Raw genomic sequence first — 16835 nt, 5'->3', positions numbered from 1 at the left:
GAGGAGCTCACAAAGGACAAACCCAGAAAGTCAGAGGGCACCGCGAGTATTGCCTACGTAGGCCTTTGGTTCCCATTTACTTAAGAAAAAGTGATGACGGTTCTCAATCGAGTTTAAGAAATAACTTGGCAAGGGAACGATGGAAGCCACAGAAACCCAAGGACTGAATGCCGCTCTGCTGATTGCTCAGATAAAGACCCATCGTCGCGTGCGGCTGCTTGCCAGCACCTCGCTTTGCATGTTTGTGACCCTGCAGGGTGCAAGGGCGCAGCGAGGGAATGCACTAGAAAGGCCTCCCAACTGCCCAGCTGCCCTCTGCACAATTTCTAAACATTGAAACGACTTCAACTTCAAAACATACTTGCATTTGGAAAGGCAGTCATCCCTTCCAAAAGAGATCTTTTTCTTCATTTTAGAGGAAAAAAAATGCTTAAAGAGCGCTACACCAGAACCGAAGGGATGCTCTGGAAAACGTGTGGCTCCTCGCTGCCCAGGCTCCAAGGTGGACGGGAACTCACTGCACCGTGGCTGCAGCTTGCAAAGGGAGAGCTGCCCGGGCCCCTCCCCGCGATCTACGGCCTCGGTTTACACAAGGAATGGAGGCAATTCTGCCCTACATTCCAAAGCCCGCAGGCAAGCTGGTTTGAACCAGATTCTCACCAGTTCTAAGCACCTCACCACCTAGCAGCCTTTATTATTAATTTATGGAGAAAGGCAGTCAACAAAGCAAGTCTCTGTCACGTGACCACCTGTAGACCCAGACTAGGCCATAAATGGACTTTGGCTCTTTCCAAATGACCTCTATCAGATTGTTGCTTTTATCTGAAAACAGTCCCTTCAAATCACCCACCAGACAACCTGTAAGCACCAGACACTTTCACCATCGTGCCAGGAAAGCATATCTCCTCTGACTCCCCCGGGGATGCTCCTGTTTATTTTAATGTTCTATCCCTGCACTCAAACGGCCACTTCCCTTTGACAGGTACTAACATCTTTCCCAGGTTCCCCTCCGACTCCCAAGGCTTGTGTGGAGCACGAGTTCTGAGCTCCTCTGACTCCCGTCCCACCACTGAGTCCCAAAAGCCGCACCTGAATCCACTCACCCCACAGTAACAAGGCCAGTAATTTACAGCCCAGGCACTACTGCGTTTCCCCGAAAATAAGCCCCAGTTAAGATCGTCAGCCAGACGGACGCATTTAGTACGTTATGAGATGTTCCAGAAGATGACATGACTGTATTTGAATAAATGTAGACTGTTGTACATGAAAAAATAAGACATCCCCTGAAAATACGCCCTAATGCATCTTTTGGAGCAACAATTAATGTAAGACCTGGTCTTATTTTCGGGGAAACATGGTATGAGCAGTGGTTCTGAACCTGGGCTGCAAAAGTCTTACCTGGGGAGATGCCAAAACTCCCAACGTCCAATTAAATCAAACTCCCTGGGGGGTAGACTCAGACACCGGTAGTTCTGAAAGTCCCAAGGTGATTTCTGTCTCCCATTACTAGCTGTGACCCCAGACAAGTTCCTTAGCCTCCACCTTGGAGGGTTTGCACCCCCTCGCAGGGTGGGCAGACGCCTCCATGAGCTAAAAATGCACGCACGGCCCTTAGCACCATGCCTGGCACCAAGGCCCTGCTAAGGGACCGACTGAGGCACGCTCTGCTCTTCAGGGAGTTCATTCTGCGAGTGGCTGGACGACGCTCACTGGCCCAGAGCTTTCATTTCCCCGGCTCTCAGGTCTCTGCTGTGGAAGCAGATGTGGAGAAGGGGCTGAGGGTAAAAGGCCGCAGGAGTAACAGCTGCCTCAAGGTTCCTCTCACATTGGCAATGTCAACAGTGGTTCTTAAACAGCCCCCCAGGTGAAAACACTCTCCTCAGGGCATCGTGCACACTGGAAGCAACTCAATACCATCTTCCAAATGGCTTCTCTCCACTTGAACGTCTGCTATTTTATTCTCATTTCTTTAGCTTGTATCCAAAAGTCAGTTGCTAAGCCACTTAACTGTACGAACTGATAGCTCAAATGATATGATTTGCGAATGGCAAGGTTGGAGCCCTGTGGGGCAGAAGTATTAGTCAAATACGGAACCCAGTCAGAACCCTCAGCCCCAGCTGTACACGAATCACTGGGGAAGCCTGAAAAATACCAGTGCTCAGCCCCCACCTCCAGTGACTCACCTGGCTGGTCTGGAGTGGGGCCCTGAGCATCTGGTTAAAATCTCTCCAGAAAATTCCACTCCGCAGCCAGAGCTGAGAACCACCGACCACCGACCACCAAGAAAAACGAACTGCTTATCATTGTAAGATACCATCCATACTTTAAACATCTCCTGGAATCAACTCAGGTGCCTTCCAAAGAAGACCCCAAATGCAAGAGGCCTAGAAAGGCCGCCACACTGGCAGGAAGGCTGTCCTGTGTCTTTTCCTCAAAAAGAAAGTGCAACAAAGAACACGCTCCAGGCTGAGGCATCGGAGAATATCAGAGCCCCCAAAGGGGCAATAAGATCTGTTGAACTAACATGTTTCCTGTGACGAGATCCACAAATAACTACTTGGTTAGAAACATAGCTGCACACATGTAAGGTGTTAAACTGCATTAGCACTTACAACATGTATGCAATTGACAAATTAAGGGCCTAATAAAAGTCATTCCAATCCTGACACTGAACTTTAGCATTTTCAAGAGGTCATAAAGCTCAGAATTGAAATCATACTTTAAAAAAATACGTAAGTAAATAAACCTACAAAAAAAGAAAGAAAAAGAAAAAAACCACGCAGAGCAACACGTCATGAATTTTCAAGCGAGGTAGGCTGCTCACTCCAGGAAGGTCACCAACTTACCTCTGAATTTCTTGGGTGGATTGTTCAGGTCTCCAGCTTCTGGCTGCACAACACAGCGATCATCGACCAGCCTGCACAGATGACAAAGGTAAACACACCATCAAGACAAGTCTAAGAAAATAAAACCCTAAGCACTAGGCCAAAATCAAACACCCAGGGCACTTCCTGGGCAAAGCTTCGCCTGCCATGCTCTCCTGCCGGGGCGGTTTCCACTATTCGGTCTGTGCAGGAACCTGAGCCGAATCCCACAGCCCTGGGTCCCGCTCCTGCAATGGCTACCCTGAGCTGCTGTTTTCTGCGGCCCATCCCCCACATCCACGACGGATCTGAGTGCGGCATGCAACAGTGCCCACGTCGGCAGGCACAGCGAGGGGCAGTGCACTCAGTGAATGGTAGTGAGGGGCCCACTGTGCCAGGCCCGGCATGAGGGTGAATAAGAGCCAGGCCCCTGCCCTGAGGGGAGCCACAAAAGTCAACTGACAGGAGGATATAACCAAAGGGCTGTAAGGGAAGGAAGAACAGAACACAGCCAGGAACTGAGGCCACTGGAGAGGCTGCTGGCAGAAGAGGTCACGTTGGAACTACCGGAAGTTCACAGCGAGGTGGGAGGAGGCAGGAGAGGGGGCCCTGCAGGCAGAGGGAATGCAAGTGCAAGTGCGTGGAAAGGTCTTCGGAGCATTAAAAGCAACCAGTGGGGAAAGTGCCAAAAACTAGAAATAAGTAACCAGCGCAGAATTGTGCAATGCCCCAGTAGTTCAAGCCCTTCCTGACCAGGCTAACGCAGACGTCTCTGGGTCCCCGAGAGGGCAGCGTGGCCCGTGGCCCAAGTGTTTCTGCACAAATCAAGAGCAGAACGTGCACACACCATGCCGCACTCAGCCCCTGGGATGCTGACACAGTAGTGTCACCAGGTCTGCCGTACCACCTGAAGGCTGAGGAGGGGAAGGGCTGCCGGGAACCCAGTGCAGGGCCGGGTTCCTTGTCATCAAGTTCTCCAATGAGGAGGAAGGAAGGGGTAGGAGGAAGGGCCCAGGTGAGGTGAGAAGACAAAGGAGCTGGAGCTGGCACGCTGCCACCTAGCAGCAGCACGATGGGGACTCTGCCTCTTCACCCCCCAGGTCTCCAGGCTTCTCCAGTACGGAGATGTTCCTCAGACTGTTTCTAGACTACATGGGTTCCAGACCCCACCATCCCCTGGCCGACTGAGGCCGTGACCCAGGGGCCACCGGATGCTGCCTGAGCATCACACGCGAGTTCTAAGCTCAGCACGTCCGTGAAGCCCTGGGGGGGGGTAACGGCCACCTGTGGAAAAGGACCGGGCAGGGAGCTGGGGCCGCGTTCCACAAAAACTGGGGTTATTCATCAGCACCCACACTGGTGCTCCATAAATGTGGACAATAGCAAAAGGAGAAAGATGGTCAAACGGAATTTTCCAAATCTATTTTTACACCAGTTATCCTCAAATTTTACGTGCAGGGAACCAAGGGAAGAAAGCACTCATCTGAAGGAAGTATTAGAGCCCAAAATCCAAGAAGGAGCCACCTCACGTAAAGCAAAAAGGGGGGCATCTGACCACTAATTTATAATATTTGAGGAAGACTCTCTTATAAAGAATTTATGCCTCATAGGTATTCTAAGAATGAATCTTCTAGAAAAAGAGGACGTAGGGGAAAGAAGGCACCAAGATTTCAGGGGCTGGCAGGGGGCTTGGTAACTGTTGGAAGTGAGGCTGGGTGGCTGCAAGGGCGGTCGCACCACTCACAGAAATCGGGGCCACAGAGGGAAGGTGAGGCCTCAGGTGAGGCTGAGGATTAACAGGGCGTCCAGGTCAGAGGTGTGGGCGGACAGGGCTGAGGGTGGGCGGGAAAGCTGGGGACGGGCTCTGGGCACTGATAGTGCACTGGTCTTGGAGTCCCGAGTCTTCGTGGCTGTGAAACCTTGGGCAGGTGACCGCACCTCTGATGCCCAGAGGTTTCGCCTTGAGCAGCGATACAACAGTGTTCACTGCCAGGCCTGTTTGGGGGCCCAAGGGGTGATGTTCGTACAGCACAGACAGTGCTGGGGGCGCCCACGGGACTCCTGCCAGTGGTGCCCACTGCCGACTGTCTTTCTAGAAAAGAGGAGGAGGATGCAGGAGTCTCCTGTGAGCGATGGGACAGGGAAGGAGTCGGCCAAGAGGAGGAAAGGCACAAGCAGGGGACAAGTAGCAGGAGGCTGCTTGGCCAAAAGCCAAACGGTCAATTGCGAAGGGTGGGTCTCTAGCGTCGAGACGTTAGGAAAAGATACGGTGACAAACAGTCGCTGGATTTGGGGAGCAGGCAGTCGTGGATGACTTCTTTCTATCGGACGACTTTTGAAAATGTAATTGTTCCACAGCGAGGTCCCACTGAGCTATAATTCTGGGGCTGATATTATTTGCTCCTTCAGGCTGGCGTCACCTGAATGCTGGCCTGCAGATATACTCCCTCTGCACCAACTCCAGAGAACAAGCATGCTGTAAGTACCGTGATGGCCAACAGGACGGTCTGGCTGCTGTGAGAACAGGGGCCTGGGGAAGCTGCCGGCCGCCTTCCCCCATTATTGAGACCAGCTCCTGCCCAATCCGACAACGCCACCCAGGGCCCGACACTCCTTTCTCCCCCGGGACAATACGCCCGTGCCTGACATGCTGGGGTTCACCACCTTGATGCTCTGCTTCTCTGCCTTTGGAGCTACTGCACGTCTCATTTTCTCTTCTGGCGACAGGAGGAGGAGAAGGGAGGAGGCAATCAAACGAGCACATTGTGGAAGATATTTATACTGTTACAAGGTGGATAAAAACTGAAGAAAGCACAGAAGAGCAAAAACCCGATTCACAGAACTTTGTGCCATTTGTAACTTTCAAGTGCAATTTCAAGTAGGAAATTTCCACTTCAAAGCAAGATAAGCCCTGGAGAGACTGGTCTTGGCCTATAATACAAGCAAGTCACCCTTTGACGGCAGAGCGCTTGTGAAGCTCAAAAGCACTTCTTTGGGTCTGCAGATATCAATCTTAAATTTTATCCCACATGCTTAGCACTTTCCCCCTTCCAAATGAAGGAAGAAAATAATAAATTCTGAATTAACATGGGATTTGGTATTCATGACTCCAACCGCCCCTGGAAAAGCCAAGCAAAAGGGTAACATGCTTATCTTAGAAAAATCAGTTTTTCAGTTGATGTTTTGAGGTCTTAAATCCAGACATACAAGAAATCAGGTGTTCTTACCCCAAGGTGCTAATAAATCCATTTGTCGATCCCTCTGCATACAGAGAACAAATGTCTCCAATATGTAGGAAACTAGACATCTTGTCAGACATCTTTCTCGAAAATCCTAGACAAAGTAAAATATGCAACGTTATTAGGAGGAAAGAAATGCTCAGAAGAGGGAAAAAAAGTCACTGAGAGTGGGCTTGGCTTAGCTCAGCTCAATTTTCCAAAGCGCCCTACTTGAAAGTCAAATTTCAATGAGTGTGACAGGCAGGCAATTAAATGAGCCAAGAGAGGACATATGCAGCCCCAGCTCCCCCCGCATATTACTTTCAGGCTATTCCAAGCACAATGACACTTGCTTCTAACAACCACACCCAAATCCCATCCTGCTAGTTGAGGACCCTCGTATTAAACACGATATAGACTATAAAGACGGCAGGACGCGTGCCCAGAACCTGCAGCCATTAGGAGTTGGAAAGTCTGACTTATGAAACACTAACATGTTCAATCAGAAGGAAACATCTGGGTCTGGAGGTGTGTTTCAGGGGGAGAAGGGGGCTCCCCTGAGTGCAAAAGCAGCAATGTGAACTTTGTCAAAGGAAACCTAGTAACAAATACCACCAGGCGCTGGCAGCCTTTAAGAATCCCCCAAACTGGACCACGCTCTTCCCAAGTGCCATCTCAACGTCTTTCCTTCTCATCCTTCACCAAGACACACGTGTGGAGGGAGAAAGGCCCTTAGCCCTCGTTCAAACCCTTCCCGAAGCAAGTTAGAATAGTAAGGCTCGGGGGTCAGAACCTGAGTCAGCAGTGCACAGAACTAGTTAGGGGCAGTCCTAGAAAAGGCGGGTAGGTCCCAGGACCTCTCTACACATACCAGCCATCGTTACACACACACTCCAACAAAAATATTAATATCAACCTGACCCAGGATTGGGAGCCAATTATGAAAAGCTAAACTGACATTGGAAACACAAGCTCAGTTCCATGGGAAGCGTGTGCTGGTGTGGACTGCAGGTGACTCCCCATCGTTGCTGCAGGCACCTGCAGTGTAGATGTGCCGGGTAACCCAGGCCTTCCCAGAGCTCTCCTGCAAACCCAGACTCCCCGAAGCATCGCTTCTCATCTCTTCACCCAAGTTCCCCTGCCAGAAACCATCCACGCAGCAGAGCCTAAGAGCTGCAATGGCGGGGAAAGGCTTCACTCCTGAAATTGCTTTCTGGGGGCCAAGTTGTCTTTCCGGAAGTAGCATGCAGCACAGGCAGCATGAAGGTTCTGGAAGCACCTCTCCTGCCTTAGCAGGAGTGCCGGGCTCTGAACACAGACCGGTAAAGAACCGCAGTTCACTGTGTATGAGAAGGGCAAGGAGAAACGGGTTTACCCCCTGACACAACCCAGATATTGCAGGGGAAACAGAGCAGTTCACTGAACATGAACCTGACAACACTGAAAACACACACGCTCAAAGCAAAGTCCCAGCCTCTTGAGACACTGGGGAAGGACGCACATAGAATGTGCAGAGGGCACGTGCCAAGTGCCACTTCCCAGGTCCAAGTCTACTGTCAGGTCACTGCTTCCTAAGTGGACATTCTATGCCTAAAGGCAACCAATGCTTTAAACAACACCCAAAAAGCTGCACAAACGAAAACCATCCAGGACCATTCCCATCACCCTTATGTGCGTGTATTTCAAAGCCTTAGCAGAAAGGGGCAGGAAGCCAGCATACTTTTCAGGCTGGTTATTGGAAAACAAGTTCTGTTCGAATGTGGGGTCAGACCGAACTCGTATGTGCACACCGGGCTCCCAGGAGGATGCTGGAGAGCGGCTGGTGGGAGGAGAGCAGACATGTGCTCGGCCAAGAGGGCAGAGGGCTTGTCCAGTGCAACCACCTCGCTTGGACTTGACCTTCGAATGCGCGTTTTGCCTCCTCGGAGGCCAGGCCAGGACAGCGCAGAGTGACCATGTTTTCTGAACTCTCCTCGCCACCTGGTTACCTGGCCGGAAGATGCCAGGCCCTAAATGGAAGACGTGGCCCCAACTCAGTGCTCTGGAGTAAGCAAGCGGGAGGTCCCCAGTGTTGCGTGCAGCTGGTAACTGGGACAGACATGTGGACGCTGGGTTTCTCCAGCATGGTCCTGCATTATGAGCGTTTCTAATAATAACGACGGCAAACAGCCACCGAGCATTCTCATGCCCCCCGCTGTGCTGAGGGCTTTACCAACATTGTCTGACTGAATCCACATGGCCACAGCATGAGGCAGACACTGCCGTTAGTCCCATTTCACTGCGGGGGAAACCGAGGCACAGAGAGGGGAAGACACCTGAGTCGTGTGTAATTAACAAGCAGGAAGGCCAGGGTCATAACCCAGGTCCACGTGGCTCTCAGCAGAGCTTGTCATCAACCCTGATCCCGGAACATGTGTTAAAATGCAGACGTTACCTATTGCCTATCAGCCCCCCCAGCCCACCTGCCTCCATTTCTCATCTGTAACACGGGGCTAATCCTCACTGCAAGGGGCTGTGGCGGCAAACAGATGAAACAGTGCAGGAAAAGTGCCTGCTCAGGGGCTGGCAGGCCTTCACTGCTCAGTTTTCATTATGTTGTAATAGGATGAAGTGGAATTCTGGGAGGTTTTTAGAGCTTTAAAATTTAAACTCAGTAGAGAAAAGGATCTCCTGTATAAAACATCAACTAGGTACCAGAGCAAATGAACTCCTGTGTGATCCATGACATGTTTTGCTTTAGGGACAATAATGGCCCTCCTTTAATTCACCTGTCGAGAAAAAGCTGAACTACATGGAATTACACTTGATTCCCAACCACAGAGCATCATGGCTTTTCCAGCAACATAGACTCACAGAGTAACTGGGAGGAACCCTGTACAGCATGCAATCCAATCCCCTGCCCACATCTCCTACAGAAGGTCACGGCTTCTGCTTGAACACCTGGCAATGGGGCCTGTGCCAGGCTCAGAAGACACTGTAGCCTCCTCCATACCCCCACCAGGGCAGTGCCTCCCAGCACTTTTGCTCCCCTGGCGCTCAAAGGCCTCTGAGTAGTGAATGTGCACTGATTTCTCCTTCAGACGCTGCTTCTGTTTGCAGAGCAAAGCGTCACCACCTCCCCGGTCCGCACCGCAGGCCAGGGCAGGCAGGAGCAGAGGCGCCAGCGGCAGAGGGCCAGGGGTCCAAGCCCAGCTCAGCTACCTTTTCGCTGGAGGACTTCAGGCCAGTTCCCTAACTTCCCTAGGCCTCGCTTTCCCGTCTGTAAATGGGGATCACAGAGCAGCTCCCTCGGCAGCTGCTCCTGAGGTTCAGGAAGGTCATGGTTACAAAGCACTCAGCAAAGTACAAAGCTGTCACTAGATGCCTGTCACCTCCCACCAGCGCTAACAGCCGATGGGCCTCCCTCAGAAGGGTCCTGGGGTGGCTTGACCACGGCAGAGGCGGCAGCTCTCGGTGAGATGCTCGCGCACAGGAGGCTGTGGAGGCCTCAGCAGCAGGTCACTGTCCCCTGAAACTGCTCCCTGAGCAATGTGTAAAGAAAAGGGACATTTGATTTCCATTCTTAAAGTTGGGAATAAAAACACAAACTCAGAGACCTCCTTGGAGAACAGAACTGGAGGTGCTGGTCTTCCACATCTGTGGGCTCGAAGCCTGTCATGCCCTTGACCTTTCTACACCTTGTCGGCCAACTCGTCCACTCTACTGTCTCCAGGGACTTTTCCATGCGGGGGATCCCCAATCTGCAGCTCACGGCAGCAGCTGGGGGGATTCAGCTCCCGGATGCCCACAGCATGTCAGAGCAGCAGGAGCGCCCCTGCCTGCGCAGCCTGCGTCTCCGCCCCCATGCCCGCCTCCTCCCCAACGCCTGGGGGCCCCTCCGTGCCCCTCTCTCCTTACCCGCCACAGGGCCTTTGTACATGCTGTCGCCACCCGCGGCCTAGGACACACTCAGCCCTGCCCCAGCCGGGACCTGTTTGCACACCTCGTATTCTCCTCAGCGACGCTTAGCACCTGGGAGGTGCTCCGCGTATTCAGCAAATACGTGAGTGAAGAGGTCTAACTGAGCATGAACGCTTACTGATTTTAAACTTTACTGTCTCTTGACTCTTCCGATTCTGTTTAACTCTTGCCTCCCCCCAAATCTCAACCAGTATCACTTCTCAGCTGGGCCCCACAAAGCCTTCCTAGTCACCTCTCCGAAACCATCTGTCCCCTCAACCCCCTCTACGCACAGGCAGTAGCATCTTTTAGAAACATCAGTCAGACTGCGGGGTTCCTCTGCTTCACATCTCCTCGGGCGCTTCCGGTCTAGTGCCTCCACCCTCCCTCCTCACCTCTCTGTTCCCTCCCCACTACCCTTTACACTTTAGCCATAAGGAACTTTTCCCAGATCCCCCAATGTGCGGTGTGCCTGGCCCCCGGGGCCTTTGCACAGGCCTTCCCTGCTGCCTGGCATGGGGACTCCCAGTCCTTTACAGTTCCAGCTTGATGCCACCACCTCCAGGAAGCCCTCTTGGACTCACCAAATCTGGGTTACAGGTCCCCAGCATTTCTCCGTGCAGCACCCACTCACCCCAGCTGAGCCCACTGCCACTGTCCTAAAGCTGCTCGTTCACTTGTCTGCTTGTTGCCTCGTCTTCACCACCAGACTGTGACCCATGAGGCAGATAATCTAATTCTTCCCCATTGCGTCCCAGTCCCTAGTCTGGTACCCAGGACTTGACAAGCGGACAAATTAGTGATCAATGAAACTGTAGTGTCATCTTATCTGTTGCCTAAAAGAATGTCAATTGTTCTTTAGGTGACTCTCTTCCTAAAACTAATTCAAGCCAAGTTTATCCTGTAGGATCAAGGGTAGAGAACAGAGGCCAGCCGGCCGTTCAGTAGATTTCTGTGAGAGATTTGGGAGCCCAAAACAACACTTCTGACTTCTGTTCCTGGCAAGTAGCCCTCCCCCACCGCCATCCCCTTTGCGTCCCAAAAGGCTGGCGACAGACTCAGAACACCTGGGTTCAAAGTCCAGCGTCATCAACTACCAGCTGCGTGTTCTTCGGCAACTAGGATAACTGCTCAGAACTTCAGCTCCCTCATCTGTTAAAAAAGGGGGAGAAAGGGTGAAGGGGGGGCAGCCCTTCCTATCTGTCAGGGTCATTGCGAGGGGCAAACCAAGCCGTCCACACGGGGCAGGCACAACATCCAGCCCTCATTCAATGCTCATTTTTGCTTTCAAATGGAACTGAAATAGTTCCCTTTTCCTCCTTCCAAGTCTGCACTCGCTTCTGCCCATAACTTGTGATTCTTCTACTTGGTAAGTAAAAAGCTTTTCTTACGTTGCCAGCACTGCGGGAGACCCATCCGAATAAGGAAGGTCCCAGAAATGGTGACACCCCTGGAACCTGTGAGGGGATGATGCTCACGGCTTTCGGCCCCCAAACTCACAACACCCAAGACATTCAGACCTCAGCTCCACCCCCGCTTCTTCTAGCATCAAACCAGGCCCCTGCTGGGAGGGTGGGGGCGGCAACCTCTTCAAAGGCCTCACAATTCAATATTTAGAGCCTCTTCCACCTGGTGCTAAGGCAGCCGGGGCACAGCCTCACTGGGAACCAAGTATGTGCGTTTCATTTTAAGCAGCTCAGCATAGGTTTTAGATTTTTTTTCTTTTGGCTAAAAGCTTTGACTGTGGCAGAAAACTCACTTATTATAATTTTTTTCCATCTATTTCTCCCGCACACGCTTAACTAATTGCATTATATTCATTTTTCTAAAAAAAAAAAAAATTCTTGACTTACGCCTACACACAATGCAGAATTTAAAAGTTAGCAACTCCTGAAATGAGACTGAATTAGAACACTTTCCTTAACCAAGAAGCCACCTAAGTATCACTCAGGGCGGAAGGACCTGGGAGGACACCCAACGTCTTACTTTCCTCCAGTGAATGGACCCCAAAACCACAGCCCCACCAACACTGCCCTTAAATTGGGCTCTTCCAGCCCCTGGTACCAGGAACAAAGGACCCCGGCCACACCTGCCCCCAGGGCACCACTCATTTCCTGCTGTGCAAACTCCCGTGTGTGTCCCCACCCAACTACCTTCACTTTAACCGTTTATATAGGGCACCAAAGACACACGCAAAACACTCCCAACAGGCCAGGCTTTGTAACACTTGACCTCTCTTCAACACTCAGGTTGTCTGTTTAAGTGGGGTCATCCACTATTTTCAAAATTATTTTCAGGTGGACAAAACAATGTAACAGACATTACACCCCTCAAAAGTGATAACCCCCCTTCCCAATCCACTACCCCTCTGACATCCTGTACAGCTGTTACCGTTCCAATGACGCCATTCCCTGTGCTGTGCTCCACCTCCCGTGACCACACATGTATTAAATTATAGTTGACAGTCCCTATTCAGCTTCAGGTGTACAGTGCAGTGGCCAGGCGTCTACACTGTCCATGAAGTGCGGTCATCCACTTCTAACAGCTTCTACCCTGATGCTCTGACACCAGTGTGACAGAGCCTGAGAGCAGTAAGGCTTCGAGACCAGGTCATGTCTAACATAGGACAGCAGTTCATCTGAGGTCAAAAGCTACAGGAGACCCAAGTAAGGGCTGTCGAGTACCAGCTACAGTGGGACTGGCCTCTGCAGCTCCTGTTCTCAGGGCGAGGAGCCTGGGCTCTGTGATTTTTCATGCCCCCGAGCTGCAACCTTCTGGATGCTGGGAGAAAACGCCGGACATTAGACAGCACCACTAGCCTGCAGTCCTCAGCGTCCCCTTTCAATTCAGGAGGCGCTTTCGATGGGAAGCAGTTTTGTTTTGCACAAACAGCTTACGTGCATCCCTGTGTGTACACTTTTGAACAGAAAGGTGTGACGCAACACCCAGACCTTGGGATATTCAATTGCATCCTGCCACGTGCGCCCTCAACGTCTCCTCCTCTCGGACGTCCCATGCCACCACCCAAACTTTCCAAATGGCCAAGCGACCCTATAATGTCAGTGGTTCTCAGTGGTCCCCTCAGGGCCTCCCTGGGGTTCTGGGGAGTCTTTCAGAGGATCGGCAACGTCAAACCACTTCCATAACAGCGGGCACACTCTGCCTTGCCACTCAGTCTCTTGTGCGCAGAGCCGAGTTTTGCAGAGCATGTGACATGTGATGTCAGAAGAGACTGATGGCCGAGCAGATATGTGACATGTGACTCCAGCTGTCATCTAGTAAGCCAGATCTTAAAGCAATTCGCCAAAAAAAGGGAAAAAAGAAAAAAGGAAAACAATGCCACTCTTCTCACTGAACTGTTTCAGAAAATGTAGTTATTGTTCAGAAAAGATATGAACTGCGTTAACATGGGAGTGGTTTTTTGTTTTCTGTTTCATTTTCCCAGCGTTAATTTCTGATACAATAAATTGTTATATCTCACATCAGCAGAAGTTCATTTGTAAGTCCTCAGTCATTTGTAAGCATGTAAAGAGCTTCTGAGACCCAAGAGCTTGGAAAATGCAGCTATAAATTTTCTTTAAGATTCGCTTGTGCTCTGGCTGTGCTTAGGATTCGTACTGTATAAATATGAGAAACCGGATGGAACAGGAGTAAAATGCAAAACATACAATGGAACAGCCAGGGCTTTAGACGACCCGATTTGAAACCGAAATCCTCCTTTTGACTCAACTCATTTAGTGAGCACCTACTATGTGCTGCTCCTACTCCAGGTGGGGGATGTAGGTCTACAGAAGCCAGTCGAGGTCTCACAGCACCGCCATTCTAGTGAGGGCAGAGAGGCAGCAAACAAAGAAGCAAAACGAACAGCTAAGACGAGTCAGATAGTGACAAACACTGTGAAGAGAACCAAACTGGGTGGCATGACTGGGTGACAAGTTCCCTTGGGCTGGTCGGAGAGAACAAGTTGAGACATTTAAGCAAAGACCTGAATGTGAGGACAGAGGCAGCCATGCAAAAAAAAAGAAAAAAATTCAGGCGGAAGAGCATCTCAGGCAGAGCAAACAGCTCGGGCAAAGGCCCAAGGGCAGAGAAGAGCTTGGCAAGTTTAGGAAACTGCCAGTCACGTCTGGACACCGACGGGAAAAGGAAGGAGCAGGACAGGTCAGAGAAGAGAGAAGCCGGGGGACAGTTTGCCTTGTATCCTAAGTGTGATGGGAAGTTCGTGACCTTGACCAAGTTCCTTCCTGTTTCTGGGCCTCAGTCTCCAATCTGCAGATTGGAGCCTGGAGAGCGAAACCTCGGAAGGTCGTGTTGAGGATTAAATGAGAAGAACATAACGGGCTTCCTTAGTGCACGGGAAGGAAAACACTCCTGTTTGCTGTTACTACTCTAATCGCTGTACTTTGTACTCTCTAACCCACTCTCACTAACCGTCTTAGGGCTTCCAGTCCTCCGAGGACCAGCCCTGTGGGCCGCCAAGTCCACGGGTAAGGGCGCGTAGCAAGGGACACGCTGTGGGGGGCCTTTATGTGAACGGGTCCATGCCGACTCCAGCAGGGCGTTCTCCCCGTTCCTAGTGGAGCCCAAAGCACTGCCAGGAGGAGGAGGGGTGACTGTGTCACACCGACGTAGCCCCCTCGGGGTCTACCTTCAGTCACCAAGTTTTGCCACCTGGCCCCACAGCACAATTCACCTGGAAAGTCATTCTTCCACTGAGAAAATGGAGCCGAAGGAAACCCATCAGCCTCCCCGGCTCTGCCTTGGCATAGCCACATCGCCTCCACCTCCTGAAAAACAAAGGGCTTCTGCCAGTCTTTCAGCACTGGTTTTATTGCTGCTTGCTTTCAAAACCATTTTTCAAAGAATAAAATCAAAAGGCTTCCTTTAAAGTGAGGCAGCAACCAGAAGGGCTTCTGCACGAAAACTTAAAAGCACGTGGAGATCCAAGAGGCCGCAGGCAGCTGGTCCCGCAGACAGGGCCTCAGGGGCCACGGCCACAGCTGTCACCCACACGAAAGGCATAGTCACTCACCATTAACTGTTAGGTCAAGCAGCCCCCAGTGGGCAGAGCGGGGCAAACCACAAGGGCTGTCAGAGGGAAAAGAGCTCGCCCAGAGAAAGGGAGCTGCTGGCCATGATCGACCTGCTGGCTGGAGGCCACGGACGGAGCCCAGGGCTCCTTAAAATGCGCTGGCCCAGGTGCACGCGTGGTGGCACGGCTGCAAATACAGGTGCGAGCCCACCGCATTCTCACTTCACTCTCCAAGAGAAGGAAATAGGTTCTCTTTACAAGGGTTTCTGTCACTGGGGACGCTCACAGCTAATTCAGGAACTTCCCCTGAGCGAAGACTCTTCATGACGCCGTCCTTATTGTGAAACCAGGATATGCAGCACATTTTTGAGCTGGACCCCTGGCCAGCTGCTCCCCCCGCCCCCCCATACTCATTAGCCTTCTTGTCCCCTTAGTGGCTAATCAGATTGTCCTCGGAAACGCAGCGTGTCCCCATCAAAAGATAATTTATTCTACTGCGAAAAGCACTTCTCTCAGAGCCTAGAAAGTCACACATTCTGCTTTCGTTTTCAGCCAGTCCCAAAGGAAGTCACCGACACAGAAGCCTTGACTTGAGGCAGGGCCCTCCCTCTGCGACAAGCTCAGAAAGGGCACTGTAAGTGTGCAGGGCGGGTCTCCAGCTCAACTGTTGTTCCTTAGACAGACAGACAGACACACACACACACACACACACCCATACACACAGGCCTTTTCATAAACAGTGAATGACTTTTTCTTGAAGCAGGTACATTATCTACACAGTTTTTCCCCAGAAGCGATGTCAACACTGCCCTGTGCTCTGCGTCTCCTGGTCGCCGAGGCCAGCGTAAGGGACGCCAACCCAGAGCTCAGAGCTGGCAGTCGGGAAACTTGACTTTGGGTAGGTAGCGCTCACCTAGCCAAACTTCCTCATTTTATTGGCAGAAAAGCAAACAACAACAACAAAATAAACTGAGTGATTTCTTGGAGGTCACACAGCTAATGAGCGGCCCAAGACCAAAGGGCTCCAGAAACCAAGGCCAGTGCTTAGGGGGAGGGGAGGGTGTTTATTTTATTAAAAAGTTAAAGTCAGCACCAGCCTGAGGAGACACCCCTCTGCCCACAGCCTGAACCACAGGAAAACTAAACAAAATAAAACAGAGAAACCCCAGCAAATCAAGTTAGGTTAATATCCTCAGAGAGAGATAAAAGTCTCCCTAAGTCTGGGGAAATCACTCAGAGACAGTTTCTCAACCTCAGGGCTAATGACGTGGTGGCCCAGATAATTCTTTGTTGTGGGGACGCATCTTGTGTATGGAAGGGGGTGCTTAGCAGCACCCCTGCTCGCTACCTACTGGAGGCCAGCATCCCCGTCCTCCTCCGTTGTGACTACAGAAACGTCCCCAGACATTGCCATATGTCCCCCCTGGAGGTAAAAATCACCTCACGGGTTGAGAACCACTGTTCTAACAGGTTTTGTTTTGTTTTGGTCTCTAAGACCTCTGCAAACATGTATTATTCTACAACTTGGCAGCAAAGACCCAAAGCAGGTATTTTTACTTCTACAGAAGAGGAAACAGGCACACAGATGTCACATATTTTGCCTGTGCTCAAGAGGCAGGCAACGCGGGTCAGCAGGAGCCCCCTTGTGCGGTCGGGCGGGGCGATACAATTACAGCCTGAGAGCAACTTTGTTTCACAGCCTAATCCTCCCCTCCCTGCCTTTTATTAACAATCAACAATTTCCCAAGCAAAGTACCCTCCAGCCACATCTAGAAAGCTATC

At 51.3% G+C, this 16835-nt stretch overlaps 1 protein-coding gene across 1 annotated transcript in view; it reads right to left on the bottom strand.

Moving 5' to 3' along the window:
* The window catches only part of ITPR1 (inositol 1,4,5-trisphosphate receptor type 1), a 293521-nt gene that overhangs the window by 265517 nt on the left and 11169 nt on the right, over positions 1–16835 (bottom strand). The window contains exons 3-4 of the mRNA XM_074312232.2: positions 6092–6197; positions 2847–2917 (exon numbers count right to left, since the gene is read on the bottom strand). Coding sequence (XP_074168333.2) covers positions 2847–2917; positions 6092–6183 — 163 coding nt within the window. The 5' untranslated portion in view covers positions 6184–6197. The remainder of the gene's footprint in view (positions 1–2846; positions 2918–6091; positions 6198–16835) is intronic.

The sequence above is a fragment of the Rhinolophus sinicus genome, chromosome 5, assembly GCF_057876585.1.
Source record: "Rhinolophus sinicus isolate RSI-liver-muscle chromosome 5, RSI-T2T, whole genome shotgun sequence".
NCBI classification, from domain to species: domain Eukaryota; kingdom Metazoa; phylum Chordata; class Mammalia; order Chiroptera; family Rhinolophidae; genus Rhinolophus; species Rhinolophus sinicus.
Note: the sequence above shows the minus strand (reverse complement) of the source record. Positions and strands in the feature narration are given on the sequence as shown.